Here is a 16,166-nt window from a genome sequence, read left to right as displayed (position 1 = left end):
TGTTTTGTCAAAACAACAGTCTAAAATCCAAAGATATTTTATTTACAATCTAATAAGACAAAGAAAAGCATTAAATTCTCACAAGCGAGAAGCTGACACCAATGAATGAAATTAACCTTATCAATTAATTGATTAATCAGTGATTTATTTGATATCTGTTTTATGTCAGATAACTGGGTGTAACTTGATCTGATATTGGTAAACATCTGGGATTTACAAGGCGTCCTTTAATTAAACAACCCTAAAGCAAATAAAGGGATCAAAGTAATGTTGTATGAAAAGACTTGGATTTGTCTCTAATATTGCACCATTCAGTTTAATGTCACAGGACCTTTCGGACTGTAATGTGTCTACTTAATGACTATAGCTACTATAGTCAAGTCATTCTCCTACTAAAATGTGTAAAGATGTATGATGACTTATAACCTGCCAAAAGGCAACAAAAAAACTACTTATTTTATGATCTTGCAGAATGCAGATTACGTGGTAATCTGCATTTGAAGATCATTGGAATAGGCTGAAAACATATCAATCCCATGATAAACTGCTATGGCTTTTAAGGCTTTTAATTAAGAATTGTAACCATGAGTTGCACCAGTGACTGTCACAGAGCAGATAATGACCATGAAATGATTGGATCAAACTCTCTTTTGTTTGTATTTTCAGTGTTGTTTTTCCTGCAGTTCACACTCTTAACATTACACCAAAACACTCCACAACAGAAGTGTGTTTGATTGCGTTGTTGTAGCCCTTGTTGTCAAGACCCTATAGCTCTTACTAGAGATGCCTATGCCGATATTGCCTAAAACGCTGGTATCTGTATCGGGAAGTGCTGGAGTTTATGCACCGATCCGATACCACGTAATAAAGCCCTAAAGAAAATCAACGTTAAAGTAGTTTATTTATGTTCTTTTTCCGTTATAACTGACTGTCAAACTGCATAATAAAAGAAATTTCTGTGGCATTCATTGTTTGTGTTTGTTTATGTTTCACAAAGAGTTTAACCTGAGCCAGACTGAGAACAAAGATAGAAATAATATCGCATCCATACAGGGATAGTAGTAGACAGCTGTTGAAACATAATAAAATATAGGACACTGGTATCGGATAGGTACTCAGTATCGGTCGATACGCAAGTTCAGGTATTGGAATTGGTATCGGGAAGCAAGTTAGTTGTTACGATAAAACAACTTTTTGTATTGCACTCCTAGCCTGTTTCTGCTGGGATCAATCAACTTGAGATCCATGCCATTCACCATGTTCTTTCACAAGTTTCCTTCTGACTTAAAAACTTCACTTTGCCAGGTGGTAAAATGTTAACCAGAGGTTTACATTGGTCATTTGTTAGCAGAAAAAATCTCAGCCTCAGTTAATGTAACATAGTCTCTCCAAATAATTCCTATGAAAGTGACTGAATTCCTCTAATTAGACTGAAAGCGAGTAGACAATGAAGCAGTCTATGAAGTAAGTCAGTAAGTAAGTAAGTAAGTAAAATGTATTTATATAGCGTTTTTCAACAAAAAAAAGTGCTTTACATAAAGCATACAATATGATACATATTAAAACACAGTGCACAATTAAAATCACAAAGTAAAATGTCATTGACAGTAATGACAAAGTATGAAATGTCACTGACAGTAATGACATTTCTGAACAATGAGCTGCAGCTGTGTTAATGAGATTAAACTGGAGATGAGTTGACAACTTTGGCTCATTCCAGTGATCTAATCAGATTAATGGAGGTCATCACTTGATACCATCTCATCCAAAGTAATTAGTTTGACTGGGAGATGCACTACATTTATGATTTTTGTTTGTCCATGCATTAAGAGATTCTGAATTATGTTATTTAAATCTGCCATGTAAAATAGGCCTAACAAAGTATTATTGTATATTGATATGGGAACATGAAAGGCCAATAGTCTTCTTCAGGCATTAAATGATGGATCTGACTTGAAATAAAGTGTAACTCTGTTTCACAGTCTCATTAAATGACACCTTTGTCATGACAATGCAATTTGGTATGGGTTGAACAATGTGGCGCACAGACGCTAACAAGGGTGACTCCATTACAAATCTGCCATGCCCTGAATACATAAACACAGAGATGTTCACACTCCAATGTACATAAATACCTACAGCATGACAAAGAGCAGTGACAGCTCTGGTAACTCAAAAGAAGGGCAGCTGATGTACGTTTGCCACATTATCAAGTAATGATAGGGAACTTACAGTACAGCTTAATAATATCAAGCCAAGTGGTGTACTCTGTTTACATTTGTTACATGTGGTCACATGATCAGACATTTTGTTTATGTCACATGCATGGCTCTCTTCTTGGCTCCACATGGAGGAACACATCTGACAATATCAGCAAAACAAAGGATTTTTTTCTTGTTGTCATCATATGACAAGCAAGGGACCTGAAGCCAGGCCATTTTTGATTAATCTGTCGATAATTTTCTTGATTAATCAATTAGTTGTTTAGTCTATTAAATGTCAGAAAATGGTGAAAACTGTCCATTAGTGTGTCCCAGAGTCCAACATGACATCCTCAAATGTCTTGTTTTGTCCACAACTCAAAGATATTCAGTTTACTGTCATAGAGCAGTAAAGAAACTACAAAATATTTACATTTAAGAAGCTGGAATTTTTAAAACAATAAATCGATGATCAAATTTCATAGTTGACAACCAATTGATTAATCGATTCATCTTTGCAGCTCTAATGTGTGTGTGTGTTTGTGTGTGTGTGTGGCAAAATGTAGTCCTGGAGACACCTACTGTAGTGGTGGTTTTCAGTATTTAACCAGGTGTTCATGTCTGTCTGTCTGTGACAGATTTTGTCACTGTGATAGTGTCACATTCAGTGCAAGCACGTAACTTTATAGGTGTGAAGTTGAGAAGGCTGAAGTCCGAAGTTGTGTGTGGTCTGAGCATGATTGGGCATTGTGGCTTTGGTGATCCCATCGCAGATGGTCTGTAGTTTATACATAGTCTAGACTTTCATTTCCAAATTCACACCTTTGCCTCAAAGGGCATTACATGACCACATTTTGCCACGATGACACACACACACACACACACACACACACACACACACACACACACACACACACACACACACACACACACACACACACACAAGGTAAAATAAACAATACCAGCGTTGTTGTAATGGCTGGTATTAGCAGACAGAAGTACCAGTAGCATAACAATATGTAGAAACTGTAGCCTATACAATGCTCAATATACAACAGTAGGCAAGCAACATACATCTGCAGCTTTCACGGAGATTCAGGGTGCATTTCTTAATTTGACTGCAGTCCATCTTATCTAAATCAAGTTCACCTTTTTTATCAACATAATATTATTTACTAATTGTAAATAGTTTTATCTCTTGAGATGTGGAGCTTTGGTTTGTGATGTGTGATGAGAATAAACACTGTGAGTGGGATTGAAAGGGGCTGAATGGAATGTGATTTCTCTTTTTTGTTTCACTTTGAAGCACCTTGTTAGTTTTTGTAGTTTTCTTCTTTACTCCAGATGGGAACACATTTAATTGTATATATGAATGAAGGGCAATATTAGAAAGCTTTTCATTATAATGCAGTGCAACTTCAGCAAAAAAGGTTATTCTCTAAAATGACCATAAACTCAAATCTATACTCTATATAAATTATAAATCTATAGTTATCTAAAAAAAATAGAACAAAAAAGCCTGAACATTATAACCTGCATGAACATAGAATTTATTGCGGTAGCTGTATTGGTTCATTGGTGGGCTACATTAGTTGTAGCTAGGTGACCTTGTATTATCTTGTATCCTTGTACTGGCTGTAATGGACCTGTTATTCCTTCACCAATTAATAGATATTTACAAAACTAAAGGCTAAAATAACAAGTTAACTATTCATTTTTATGATTCACATCATTAGTGGACACAGTGCCTGTGAAGAAACACAACTTTGGCCTAAAGTGCGTCTTTCAGCCTTTCAATGCTAATTTCATCATAGATGTAGGCATAATAGAAAGGCACGCACTTGAGCGTTGAGCACTATTTGACCAACCTCACCAAAAAACAAGTCAGAAACACATCTAATATTTAAATGTCGACTTCCATCTTTGCATGAATGATTATAGCATTTGTATTCACCGTTATAAAATGGCACACTAACAGTGTAAATTGTGTTCTGTAGAGTGTACGTCTATACCCGAACCCCTCCTCTCCTTAGGCTGGTCACTGGCAGTCTTCAGGACAGGACACAAACACTGAAGATCCGCTGAGAGAAAAGTGGGCGATGTTGCAGCAAGGATCTCGTTTATGGACATTGTGGGAAGGCTGTTGACAAAGTCCAGACGGATTGTAGGTATTTTCAAGCTGGAACATAGAGGTAGTGTGATCGCCGCAGTATCTTTAGATCACTTCTGAAAGGAATACAAAAATGTCGTCTCCAAGTCCGGGCAAGAGGCGAATGGATACCGACGTGGTGAAACTGTATCCTTTTCTGAACATAAAACAAGCCTAAATCAAATAGGCCTGTTTTATAATAATTGCCAGCTATCTAACGTTAGTGTTGATTAAATACAGCATTTGTTCCCCATGGCTGCTAAAAACATGTATTATGTTGCTACTCGCTCTGTGATATTAATAGATTTGGTTAAAAGTGTTCAAAGCTAAACACGTTGATGTTAATGGATAACGTTAACGTTAGCTCTGTGACTAACGTTAGATTATGTAGTTTGGCATACGTTAGCTAGCTAGCTAGCTAGCTCACTGTTTCGTTAGCAGAATAGCGAAGAATCTAGCTACACGTTTAAGAACTCACTCGCCTTTTAGCCAGCGTTAGCTTGCTAAGTGTTAGCAATGCTCTTGTTTGCATCAATCACGGAATCTTACGCAATATACCCGTTGTTAGCCTTAGCTCTGAAGCGAAGTTAGCCTGTTGGTCAATAATAAGTGGTCCCACCGGACTGACAACACAATGTGAAGGATTAGCGAATACTGTTTTACATTTTGGAGACGGTGCTTTGGAAAGACATATTTATTTGTTCATAATTTAGTAACGTTAACGTCAAGGTAGCTAGCCGTTGTTACGTGTAGCATGCTATCACCCAGTGAGAACAAATAAGGTCGATGTAGCGTAACAGAGACGATTTTCGACAAATGACTCTGAGTCTGACTACATTAAGTAACGTTGGAGAACACAGAAACCAGATTTTGACATTTTGTGCTTTTTAAATTGTTTCCCAAATACAAAAAATAATCTGGCGAATTGCAGAAAACATAAATTGTATTCAGAGTGAATAATATTCATAGTCACGGTTGGCGTGTTTACCACAGATTATACAGTAAAGAATATGAAGCCAAAAATATAATTATTATCGAATTTTAATTATGCTAAAAAAGACAAAATATTTTTTTTTCTCAACAGTCTTTGATGTTACGTGATGTTATCTCTTAATTAGTTTACAGCAGCCTGGTGTAGTCTTTTTTTAATAAGTAATCGTCGAATGTATATTTTTTGTATTATTACTAATTATTTGCAGTTATCAGCTGAAGTTTGCATGAAAGGATTTCTGACAGCGTGAGCTGAATTGTTTTGTTTTTGTCCTGCAGCTAGATGTTGCTCTCTGATTGGTCAGCCTGTTACCATCCGGAACATGGTAGGAGGGCGGGGCTTAACACACAGCTGATCGAGGAACAACAAGCATGCTGTACGGGGCACATGCAGGGACCTAGGCTGGGAACATCCAGTACTGAGCAATGTACCGATCATAGAGGTACCGATAGACAACTAGCGCTGAAACAATAAGCTAGTTGAGTAATTCATTAGTCGAGCAAAGGAAAATTCTTCCGCAAAAATCTTGATAATCGTCATTTACAGTAGCAAGCGAAAAATTGTACACTTGTTGGTTCCACTTTCTAAATGTTTTTAATTTTTTAAACTAAATATTTTGGTGTTTTGGACTCTTGGTCAGTCAAAACAAGCTATTTGAAGATGTCACATTAGGCTCTGGGAAATTGTGATGAGGATTTTTCACTATTTTGTGACATTTTATAGACTAAACAATTAGTCAATTTACCAGAAAGATTTTTAAAATTTCATTTGAAAATAAAAATAATCATGCTTGAGTATAGCTTTAGTTATTTATAACTCAGTATGTTAAGGTTACCATTTTTAAAAACCTTAAACCTCAGATGCTATAAGTTAAGAAAAATAGTTTTATGTGCACTGTATTTAAGTCCCAAGTAATTTAAAGTTTTTGGGCAGTCATGTCTATAAAAAGATGCAAACAAAGGAAAAACACCAAAAAAAGCTTATTGTTTTATTGATGCCATTATTAAGTATGGATGAGAAATACAAGAATAGATAGTGGGGGGTCGACCAGGAAAAACATGTTAGGATACATCAGTTCTTGCTCTTGCAGTTTCCAATCCTAAGTGTAGCACCACTGTTTAACAGGAGAGGCCATACATAGTTTCATGTTGTGGTTTTAAATCAAATATGTTAGATTGAACCACTGTGACAGAGAGCACAGCTGATTCTGGCCTCCTGCCATGTCTGCTCTCAGATTATTTTACTGTCCTCTGCTCCAAACAGACACAAACATCAGTGTACGTCCAAAAATATAAAGTCTACATATAAAGTTTACTGCAGATAAGAGAAAAATGCACATTTCACACATCCCATTGCGTCAGCTGCCCTTGTCTTCTTGCTCAGTGGTTTGTGAACCTTTTTTTCCACTGAGTGACTAAGCTTTTCAAAACTTCTCTGTTATACAGTTATTTTGCCTCCTCACAAGCTATCTAGCTGCGTGATTACTTGTGCTCCAGCCGTTTGGCGTTACCTTGGTTAGATTGTTGGGGGTGGAGATGACAGAGGGTTTTCTGAAAGGATGATGAACAGTTCACTTGTGTGGTTTTAGAGTTTTTTTTTTTTCTTCTCCATCTGTCATTGTGTCAGACTCGCATAGTCGTTGACTGAATGCGCCCAACCTTTGTGTGTTGCTGACAGACAGTGGGCTCGGTCTCCTGTCTCTTTCTGTCACCGCAAGCTGTGATTATGACACATCCTTCCCACCCAAGTCACCTCACATCGTCTCCAGCTGTAGTTACCTGCAAAACGGATACAAATTCCCATCCGTCTCCCCCACAGCTCAGCTGGCTGAAGGCAGCACATTTATGCTTAATACAGTGAGTGTGTTTATAGGGATTAATAGTTTGGGTTGGACAGCTGAAGTTTTGTCCCATCCTGTATGTAAAGAAAAGTGAAGGTGTGATCATTAATAGCATCTGTAGTCTTAAGTGCTAGTTGTGATCTTTTCCATGTTTGATAAGATGATATCTTGTGCTGAGTGTGAAGTTGTTTTGGTGTCTGTTGGTTGAGTTTGTCCAACACTGCATTATTGATCTTGCTGCCATGGCTCACGTTATTGATCCTATGTTTGACCTCTGCCCAGATAAGTTCACAGAGAGAGAAAGAGGCACTTTGCAGCCTGTTTTTGATTTATTTCTGCTGAACTTGTGTTTGAATGCTGTGCCTTTCGTATTTCGGGTTCACCTTTTTCCTTAACCAGACGTCAGCATTGAGAGCAAGCATGAGGTCACCATCCTTAGTGGACTGAATGAGTTTGTGGTGAAGTTCCACGGACCACCTGGATGTAGGTTTTTCACATTGATTCTTCCTCTCATTGACCAGCATTTCGCCAGCATGCTGTACATTTAATCAGCATCCAGTCAGTGTTACTGAGTTAGACAGTGACACTGACTGGATGCTGATTAAATGTTAGTTTAGAAATGTTTTTCAATTGAGTATATTGTTCTTTTCTTTTCAGCGTCGTATGAAGGAGGTGTGTGGAAGGTCAGAGTGGACCTGCCAGATAAATACCCCTTCAAATCACCATCAATAGGTATGAATTATTTCTGCTGTGTGTTGTAGCAGCGCCTTGCAATGTCCATATTAAATCTTACTCTGCAATGATTGAAACCTGCTTCTTCTCTGTTCACAGGATTCATGAATAAAATCTTTCATCCCAACATTGATGAAGCGTAAGTGGGGCTCACAGTATTTTGGATATCGCTTTGCAGTGATTGAAGTATTGCTTTTTATATATTGCTTTATACTTATTTAACCAGTTAACATGGCAAAGAGTGAATTGATTTTAATGGCAACAACCTTAGAACATGTAAATCATTTCATAATTGTAAATGTTGCATTTAGCATATCCTCATGTTTGGCATAAAAAAAAAAAAATGATGCATAGTATTACATTGAGGAGAAGCTGATGTTTTGTTTCTTGTTCAGGTCCAGTGTTTCCTCTGTGTTGATTTTATAGTGGCGGGCCACCATGGCAGAATTTCTCCCACCACGGTATCAGAAATAGGCCTGTAGAAAAAATGCAGAAAATTCAGATGTTATTGGGCCTGTCCAGTTTAACTCCACATACTGTTGTGTTGATGTAGTTTATTGTCAAAACGTTCGCTTTCTTTCCGAATCGACTGTTAAACGAACAGCTCCACCAAAAACGTCACCGCGGTGGGTCTGTTCTAATTCATTTTGTAGACCTGTTCTAGATGTTAAGTGCCCTATAGTTCCTCAAAAAATACAGTTCAATCACAACTGGGGGAGGGGGGGGGAGAGGGGTTGTTGTTTGGACAGACCTGCCCCCACTGCTAAAAAAACACTGAGGTCACCCAACCCCCCTGATTTGCTTCGACAACCTCCGCTGGGCTATTATGTTGTACTCAAAGTGTTGTTTCTTTTTCAGGTCAGGAACCGTGTGTTTAGATGTCATTAACCAGACATGGACAGCTCTCTACGGTAGGTCACAGCCACAGCTCTCATTGGGACAGCTTTATGTAGTTTCACCGGTTACTCGGATTAACTGAGTGACTGTAATAACCAATAAAAAAGACCCAAAGCGAGCAGCTTAAACCTGTACAGTGCAGCTTCAGGCAGTTTTAATCGTCTTACACTTTAGTGATACCTGCTGTCTGTATTGAGGTCATGCATTGAGCACTGATAGATAAGAAGGTTCTGAGGCCGAGAGGAACGTGATAAACACGCTCACCTGGAGGGTATGTAGGTTTACATTGGAGGCTTTTAACTCCTAGTTCATTTGATCAAGTTTTGAGTCGTATTGAAAGCTTATCTCAACAGTGCGTTTACTTTTTCAAAAAGTGGACTTAATGGAAATGGTTTTAAAATTAAAAACCATCTTTGTTTAAACGATAGAGAGCGTAAGGGCCGTTTTACAGTCGCCGTAGCCGAGCTTGCGCGCGCCAATGTGACGTCAAAATGGCGTGCCAGGATTTTGAGTGCGCGACCAGAGGGCGCCTTTCCTCATTAGCGCCGCCTCTGTTCAGGAGAACCCGGCAACTAGTGTCGCGACCACCACGTGCGAGTATATACGGTTACGGCGCTCCCATGACGTCACACTGGCACTTGGCTGCGGCAAGTATACCCCACGTTTAAGGTGTGAGATTTATCACAGCTGAAGAGGGACAACTACAGTACGTTTATTTGTTTCTCTCAGCTAGACGTTTGTTGTGCATGTGAAAACACCCAGATATTTAACTGATATTTATCCATAACAAAATCCAGTATTTGTTTAATTTATACTTTTTATTGATCCCCAGAGGGGAAATTAAAAAATGTTTCACTCTGTTGTTAGAACACACTACACACAGGCCTGAAATACACAAACATTCAGGTCTTATACATGCACAAATGGAGAGATGTCAGAGTGAGGGGGGCAGGCTGCGACTGCTGGACCGGTGCCCCGAGCCGACCAGCTACCAGTCCACACTCCGTACAGGGACTTGAACCAGCGGCCCTCCGGTTCCCAACCTAACTCCCTACGGACTGAGCTACTGCCACCCCTTACTATTATCTATATATCTGAAAGTTGTTTGAGGCTGACAAAAAGGTCATCCTCAGCTGCATCTGTTGACAGTTTATTCACATACACACAAATAAATGGTAAATTCTTCAAATTGCCTATATTCACGTTTGCAGGTGACATACACTCAATACAGTGACTGAACACATCCTGTGTAGACGGTGCACTGAAGCTGCTGCTCTGCTAATGTGCTGCTCACGCTACGCTTCCTGTATAGAAACGTCGCACAGTTTTTTTGCTACAGTACATTATATACATACATACATACACACACACACATATACAGCTGTTTGACTTGAACATTTCATTACAAGATAGACCTCTAGTGCATCATTGTAGCTACACACATGATGCAATGACTCTGTGTCGTAGTATATTTCTCTGTAGCTTTGTTCTCTGTACTGACTGATCTTTTTCCCCACATCCACCAGACCTCACCAACATCTTTGAGTCGTTCCTCCCTCAGCTGCTTGCCTACCCCAACCCCATCGATCCACTGAACGGGGACGCAGCTGCCATGTACTTGCACCGGCCGGAAGATTATAAACACAAGATCAAAGGTAACGCACCAGGGACTAATGCTGAAAATCTGAAGTGGTGGATGAGAGGTTGAGATGCAAAAAACATGTGTATGGTTAGTGTAGGGTGTCCGTGTTTTCTCTGTATTTCTGCATTTAGGGACTATACAATTTTAGATATTGTGCAATCCCAGAATGCAACTGTGATTTCTCAAGGAGCTACTGTAGCTACTTAAGCTAAAAGTCCAAACATAATCATAGGTCATGTCAGTACATGGTTGCGACTTATAATTTAAATAGTCTGTATTTCCAATAGTTTAGATCACAGACTTATTATAAATACTGCATGTGAATATTAATAACGGGTTATATTTTAACAGGTTCCTTTTTAATTGGTAAATATAATTTGATGAGGACCAGACTTGGTTAAATCATCAGCTGACTAAATGATTTAAAGCTTTAGTGCGTAACTTTTTTATAATAATTAACATTTGTTACATTCAAGCCATTGCCAAATGAGTTGCTACAAAGCTAATTAAGACTATCAGCTCCACACAACTCTCTCTGGATTTCTCAGTATGGCTATGTTCAGGAGATTGTGGCATTTGGCGACTTTCCCGTGCAGAAACTCAAGTGATGATAATTACCTCTTCTGAAGAGTCCATGTATTTCTTTTTTAATCATCCGTGTCCTCCTTGGCTACGTAGCAACTGCGTGGAGGGGTGGGGCTTGTGTCATGTCAACGCGCCGACCATTTTGTTGTCATTACTTAGAATTCCTCATAGGGGAGACAGAAACTACGCACTATAGCTTCAAACTCAATGGGCCTCATTCACCAATATCTTCCTAAGTTTTCTCTTAAATATGTTCTTAAGAAAGTCCCTAAGAAAAGTCTACGTCGGATTCATGACGTGTTCTTAAACAGCAGAATTGTTTGCACCTGTGTTCTTTTAGGATTGATGAATCCCACATCTTCATAATTGATAGCACGTGCCAGTTGTTTCTAATTAGCATAAGAAAACGCCCCGCAAATTCCCATATAAGGACATGACACTTCCTGTGCACCTCCTGGGAAGCGCTGAGATGATTGTTGGAGTCGCAGATGACTTACGTTGCAATGGTGTACTGAATCTCAGTACTTAAGTAAAAGTACAAATAACCAGAGACTTATTTACTTTAGTAAAAGTAGAAGTACCACAATAACAACCCTACTTAAGTAAAAGTAAAAAGTACCAGATTTTAAATGTACTTTAAGTATTAAAAGTAAAAGTATTTGCATAAAGAGTTATTCTCTTAATCTTATTTGCATATTACGATTACCGAAATATGTTGAATGCGGCTGGTTTTATTCATGGTTGTATTTTAAGATGGTTTTATTTTCTATAACCATGGGAGCGTAAGCAAATAAAGTGTGTAAAGCAGCGGGAATGGGGTGGGGATGTGAAGAGGTCCAGCCAAACAAATAAGTTTTTCTGGTGATGTAAATTGCAGTGTTTGTGTTTCTTTGCATACTATGATTTTGTTTTTTTCAACAAATAATCAAAAATACATTGCAGTAAAATACTATCATTGTAAACAAATGTAGAATTAAATAAAATGTAGTAACCAATTATTTAGAGCAAACCGTCATCACTCAAATGTGCGTAGATTTTGTTCTTAGCTAAGAACAAATCCAAGATAAGAAAGCATTAGTGAATGTCAGAATCTTCGTAAAAAAAGTGCTTAAGTGGGGTTTAAGAACACATTTCTTCGTAAGAACGGTTGGTGAATGAGGCCCAATATCCACATACTCGCTTGTTCTGGAGCTTTCAACTAGGACTGTGCCATATGTGCCGTATTTTTTTTTTTTTTTTTTTAAATATGATATGAAACAATTCATACCATGATGATGGCACTATTCCGACTTGTTTGTAACTTGTACAATTACTTGTAATTGTCTGTTAATTTGGCAACTGATGTACACTTTATTGTACTATTTAGATCTTATACAGAATCTGAATCTCCCTCTGAGTTATTGTTGTTTACAAACTAAAGAACTGCTGGTACTGTTATGATGTTTTATGCTGACATATAAAACTATATAATCTTATAATCAGGGTTGTCTTATATTCTGACCAATACGGTATATAACATATACTGTATATAGGGCCATATTCCCCACTAATACTTTCGACTACGGCCCAAAAACCATCCAAATGTTTCCAGACTCCAGCTACACCCACTTTTCCACATCAGTCAAGCATGAAAATTAATTAGTGGTATTTTGAAATTATAGAATTTTTTTTTTTTTTTTTTTTTTTATGCCCAATTTAAAATGTGCATAAAAACTGGTTGATGAAAACGCACTTTGTATCGCACGTACTTCATCAGCAGGTTAAGTTTGCTTGGTCATCATGAAAATGTAGGTGTCCAAATCTTTCCATCTTAAAGACTTGTTGAATTATAAATTCATTTTAAGAGATTAATCCCCTGAGATATTCCAATGATAACTCAGTCTGCTGATGAAGACCGTGTGGTACATTTGGACTTGGAGTTGAGATTGTTTTATTAATTGGTAAAAGCATTTTTGTTTTTCATATGCTATAAACTGTGACTACAATTGATCCAGAGCCTTGTGTGTCTTTTTCAGAGTACATCCAGAAGTATGCCACAGAGGAGGCTCTAAAGGAGCAGGAGGAGGGAGGGGGCGACTCCTCCTCCGAGAGCTCCATGTCAGACTTTTCGGAGGACGAGGCTCAGGACATGGAGTTGTAGTGAACGGGGAGATCTAGCCCCCTTCGCCTCACAGCAGACAGTCATTTCCTAAAGAGCAGAAACTCAGTACTATATTCATATTTAAACAAGACAATTTTTTTACAGCAACACGAGGATTTTTATTGCTACACAAGGATTTGCAGTATGATATTGCAGAATATTAACCCTTACTACTTTCACCCTCCTCTTCGCCCTCGAGAGCCTGTTTAGATCAGAAAGGAGTGCATCATTCATTTCCGCGATCTTTTGGTGGCTTCAATCTAGGCTTTCACACTGCTTGTCCAGACTGAGGACGGAGGACTGACATAACATGCTTAAGTTCTTTTTGTTGTTGTCGTCTTTATTAAACATTTTACTGCATCATCGGGCATCTCTCCCTCACAGACCGAGGACTGCAGGATGACAATCCACCATTTCTGAGCGGTCTCAACTTTAAAATCAGATAAGCGTGGATTCCCCTTTTCACCTTTTTCAATTATTTTTTTTTTTTTGACTCTGCCGCCCCAAGGAGTTGCCGTTACAATCATCACTTCAGAGGAGCTGAAGACCAGAGGGCCACAGTGCGGTCATGTGTTGATTGTGTACAGACTGGTGTGGCTGCAGACGTCCTCTCTGACAGAACTGCCCTCTGTGCAAACCTGCTGACACGTCTCACACACACCATCAAACAACCAACGCATCAACCGTGTGTGTGTGTGTGTGTGTGTGTGTGTGTGTGTGTGTGTGTGTGTGTGTGTGTGTGTGTGTGTGTGTGTGTGTGTGTGTGTGTGTGTGTGTGTGTGTGTGTGTGTGTGTGTGTGTGTGTGTGTGTGTGTGTGTGTGTGTGTGTGTGTGTGTGTGTGTGTGTGTGTGTGTGTGTGTGTGTGTGTGTGTGTGTGTGTGTGTGTGTGAGATCCAGGGAGAATCATGGCGTATTGAAAACCTGTGTTGTACTGACCCCTGAGCAGAAATCCTAGAGAAGGCTCAACATTCTGATGCTTCTCCTCTTCAACGCCCATCTCCTCCTCTTCCTCTCCGTTTTAGGAAAGTGTTTGTCATTCTCTGAGTATCTTTGTATATTGTGGCATGACACAGAAGTAAAGTTGTGTAGGGCTTTGTGGAGCTGTAGAAATGGGGAGGACGCCCGTGCGCACCCCGGGCAGGGTTTGGTGGTGATTATCCAGGTCCTTGTTGAATTATTGACTTATTAACTTTGCCTATTGCTTGTGTTGAACTATATTAGGTGTTTAACTTGCGTAGGGATAGTTAGTTGTTTTTTTTTTGCGGGTGGTGACTCCTATCATAATGTATTGTTTAATACTTATATAACACACTAGTTAAAAGACTAATTGTCCTGTAAAGATGGAGATTTAATAGATATTTGTCTGTGGGATGACTCCCCACCTGCACCCCATTCTTATGCAAATGTGTCCATCAAAGATGATTTATGTTCTAAGACAGAAGTGCTCTTTGTTTCAGCCATTCAACACTGTCGCATTTACTTTTTCATGCTGTTGATGGCCTGTTGTTTTCCAAAATGGTGCGACCAAAATCTAATGTATCTACAAGTTTAGTTTCTCATATATATATATATCTATCTCTCTCTCTCTCTCTCTATCCCCCACAAAAACAAGGAAATCCTCCTCAGACAGGGTTTAGTGATAACCAGTTTTTACTGAGGTTAAGTGAGAAAATAAATAATGTTCCTCAAAGTGTCAAACTCCAGAGTGGCAGTCTCGGAGTAGTTCAAAATGAAATTTGGGCACAGGTTTCTTATTATTAGAAGTATTGTTATTCAGTTAAAAAGCTTCATTTCTATTTTAACCCTGGAGAGGTTCACACGCTTGTTTGCGCCTGTGCGGAGGGAGGCGTTGTTACCAGAGCCATTGACAGTTCCCCAGTAAAATTTCATGATGGTACACTGGCATGTGTTTCAGCGCAGACTTGAAGCTTGATGCATGTTTGTAACACGCATTCATCGCATTGTAGTTTGTATTATGTGTTATTTCTGGAAGGAAACAAAAGTCAGAACCTTACTTGATCACCATTCAAATGGGCTATTTCTTCTTGTTTGGAGAGAAATTGATTCTAATTAAAAATGTAATTAATAATCCCTTTATATTTTATTTGTTAAACAGCCTAGTTAAAATGGCTCTAGTTAGCCTCGGTAACCAAATATATGTCAGTGTAGATCTTAAGACTACATGATGTCACAGTTATTTGTCATTTGCAGCAACAAAAAACAAACTACTGTCCAGCCTGGGTCATCCTGATTTATCAGTGTGTTATGTAATTTTTTTATTTGATGCCTATAATTTGTTTTAATGTTTTTATTTTTGTCTTTTAAGCCCTATCTCCGAGATACAAGCTGAGATATCCCTGACTTTTTAAAAGCAAAAACATTGATAAATGTGCTTCCCTTGTAACTTGAAGAAAGAAATAAACAAAATACTATAATTGTGTGTGTGTGTGTGTGTGTGTGTGTGTGTGTGTGTGTGTGTGTGTGTGTGTGTGTGTGTGTGTGTGTGTGTGTGTGTGTGTGTGTGTGTGTGTGTGTGTGTGTGTGTGTGTGTGTGTGTGTGTGTGTGTGTGTGTGTGTGTGTGTGTGTGTGTGTGTGTGTGTGTGTGTGTGTGTGTGTGTGTGTGTGTGTGTGTGTGTGTGTGTGTGTGTGTGTGTGTGTGTGTGTGTGTGTGTGTGTGTGTGTGTGTGTGTGTGTGTGTGTGTGTGTGTGTGTGTGTAGATCTACTCTATCTGTAAAGTCTTGAGATAACTTGTTATGATTTGATACTATGAGTTGAATTAAATACACTGACTGAATGATTCTAGGGCTTCCTCTGTCCACTAGATGGCAGTCCTACTGCTTGTTTTATAGATTAGTATAGACTAGAAGTCTTTGATCTGACTAAATGAAAAGGAGGTCCATTAATAAAGGTAGACAATTATTAAACCTTCCATTTTTCTTTTCTTCATTTTTTAAGACCTACAACTTTATTCTTTAAACATTGTTTA

The 16,166-nt window shown here is 38.6% G+C and overlaps 1 protein-coding gene across 1 annotated transcript; it reads left to right on the top strand.

Moving 5' to 3' along the window:
• The first annotated feature begins 4,207 nt into the window (after positions 1-4,207).
• Positions 4,208-13,925, top strand: LOC114560829 (ubiquitin-conjugating enzyme E2 H). Its single transcript, XM_028586478.1, has 7 exons — positions 4,208-4,497; positions 7,588-7,664; positions 7,839-7,913; positions 8,013-8,052; positions 8,772-8,824; positions 10,337-10,465; positions 13,053-13,925. Exons 1-7 carry the CDS (start codon positions 4,445-4,447, stop codon positions 13,175-13,177), a joined length of 552 nt encoding a protein of 183 aa, XP_028442279.1. The 5' UTR covers positions 4,208-4,444; the 3' UTR covers positions 13,178-13,925.
• The last annotated feature ends 2,241 nt before the right edge of the window (positions 13,926-16,166 follow it).

The sequence above is a fragment of the Perca flavescens genome, chromosome 8, assembly GCF_004354835.1.
Source record: "Perca flavescens isolate YP-PL-M2 chromosome 8, PFLA_1.0, whole genome shotgun sequence".
Classification (NCBI taxonomy): domain Eukaryota; kingdom Metazoa; phylum Chordata; class Actinopteri; order Perciformes; family Percidae; genus Perca; species Perca flavescens.
This window is presented reverse-complemented; position numbering and strand designations above follow the sequence as displayed.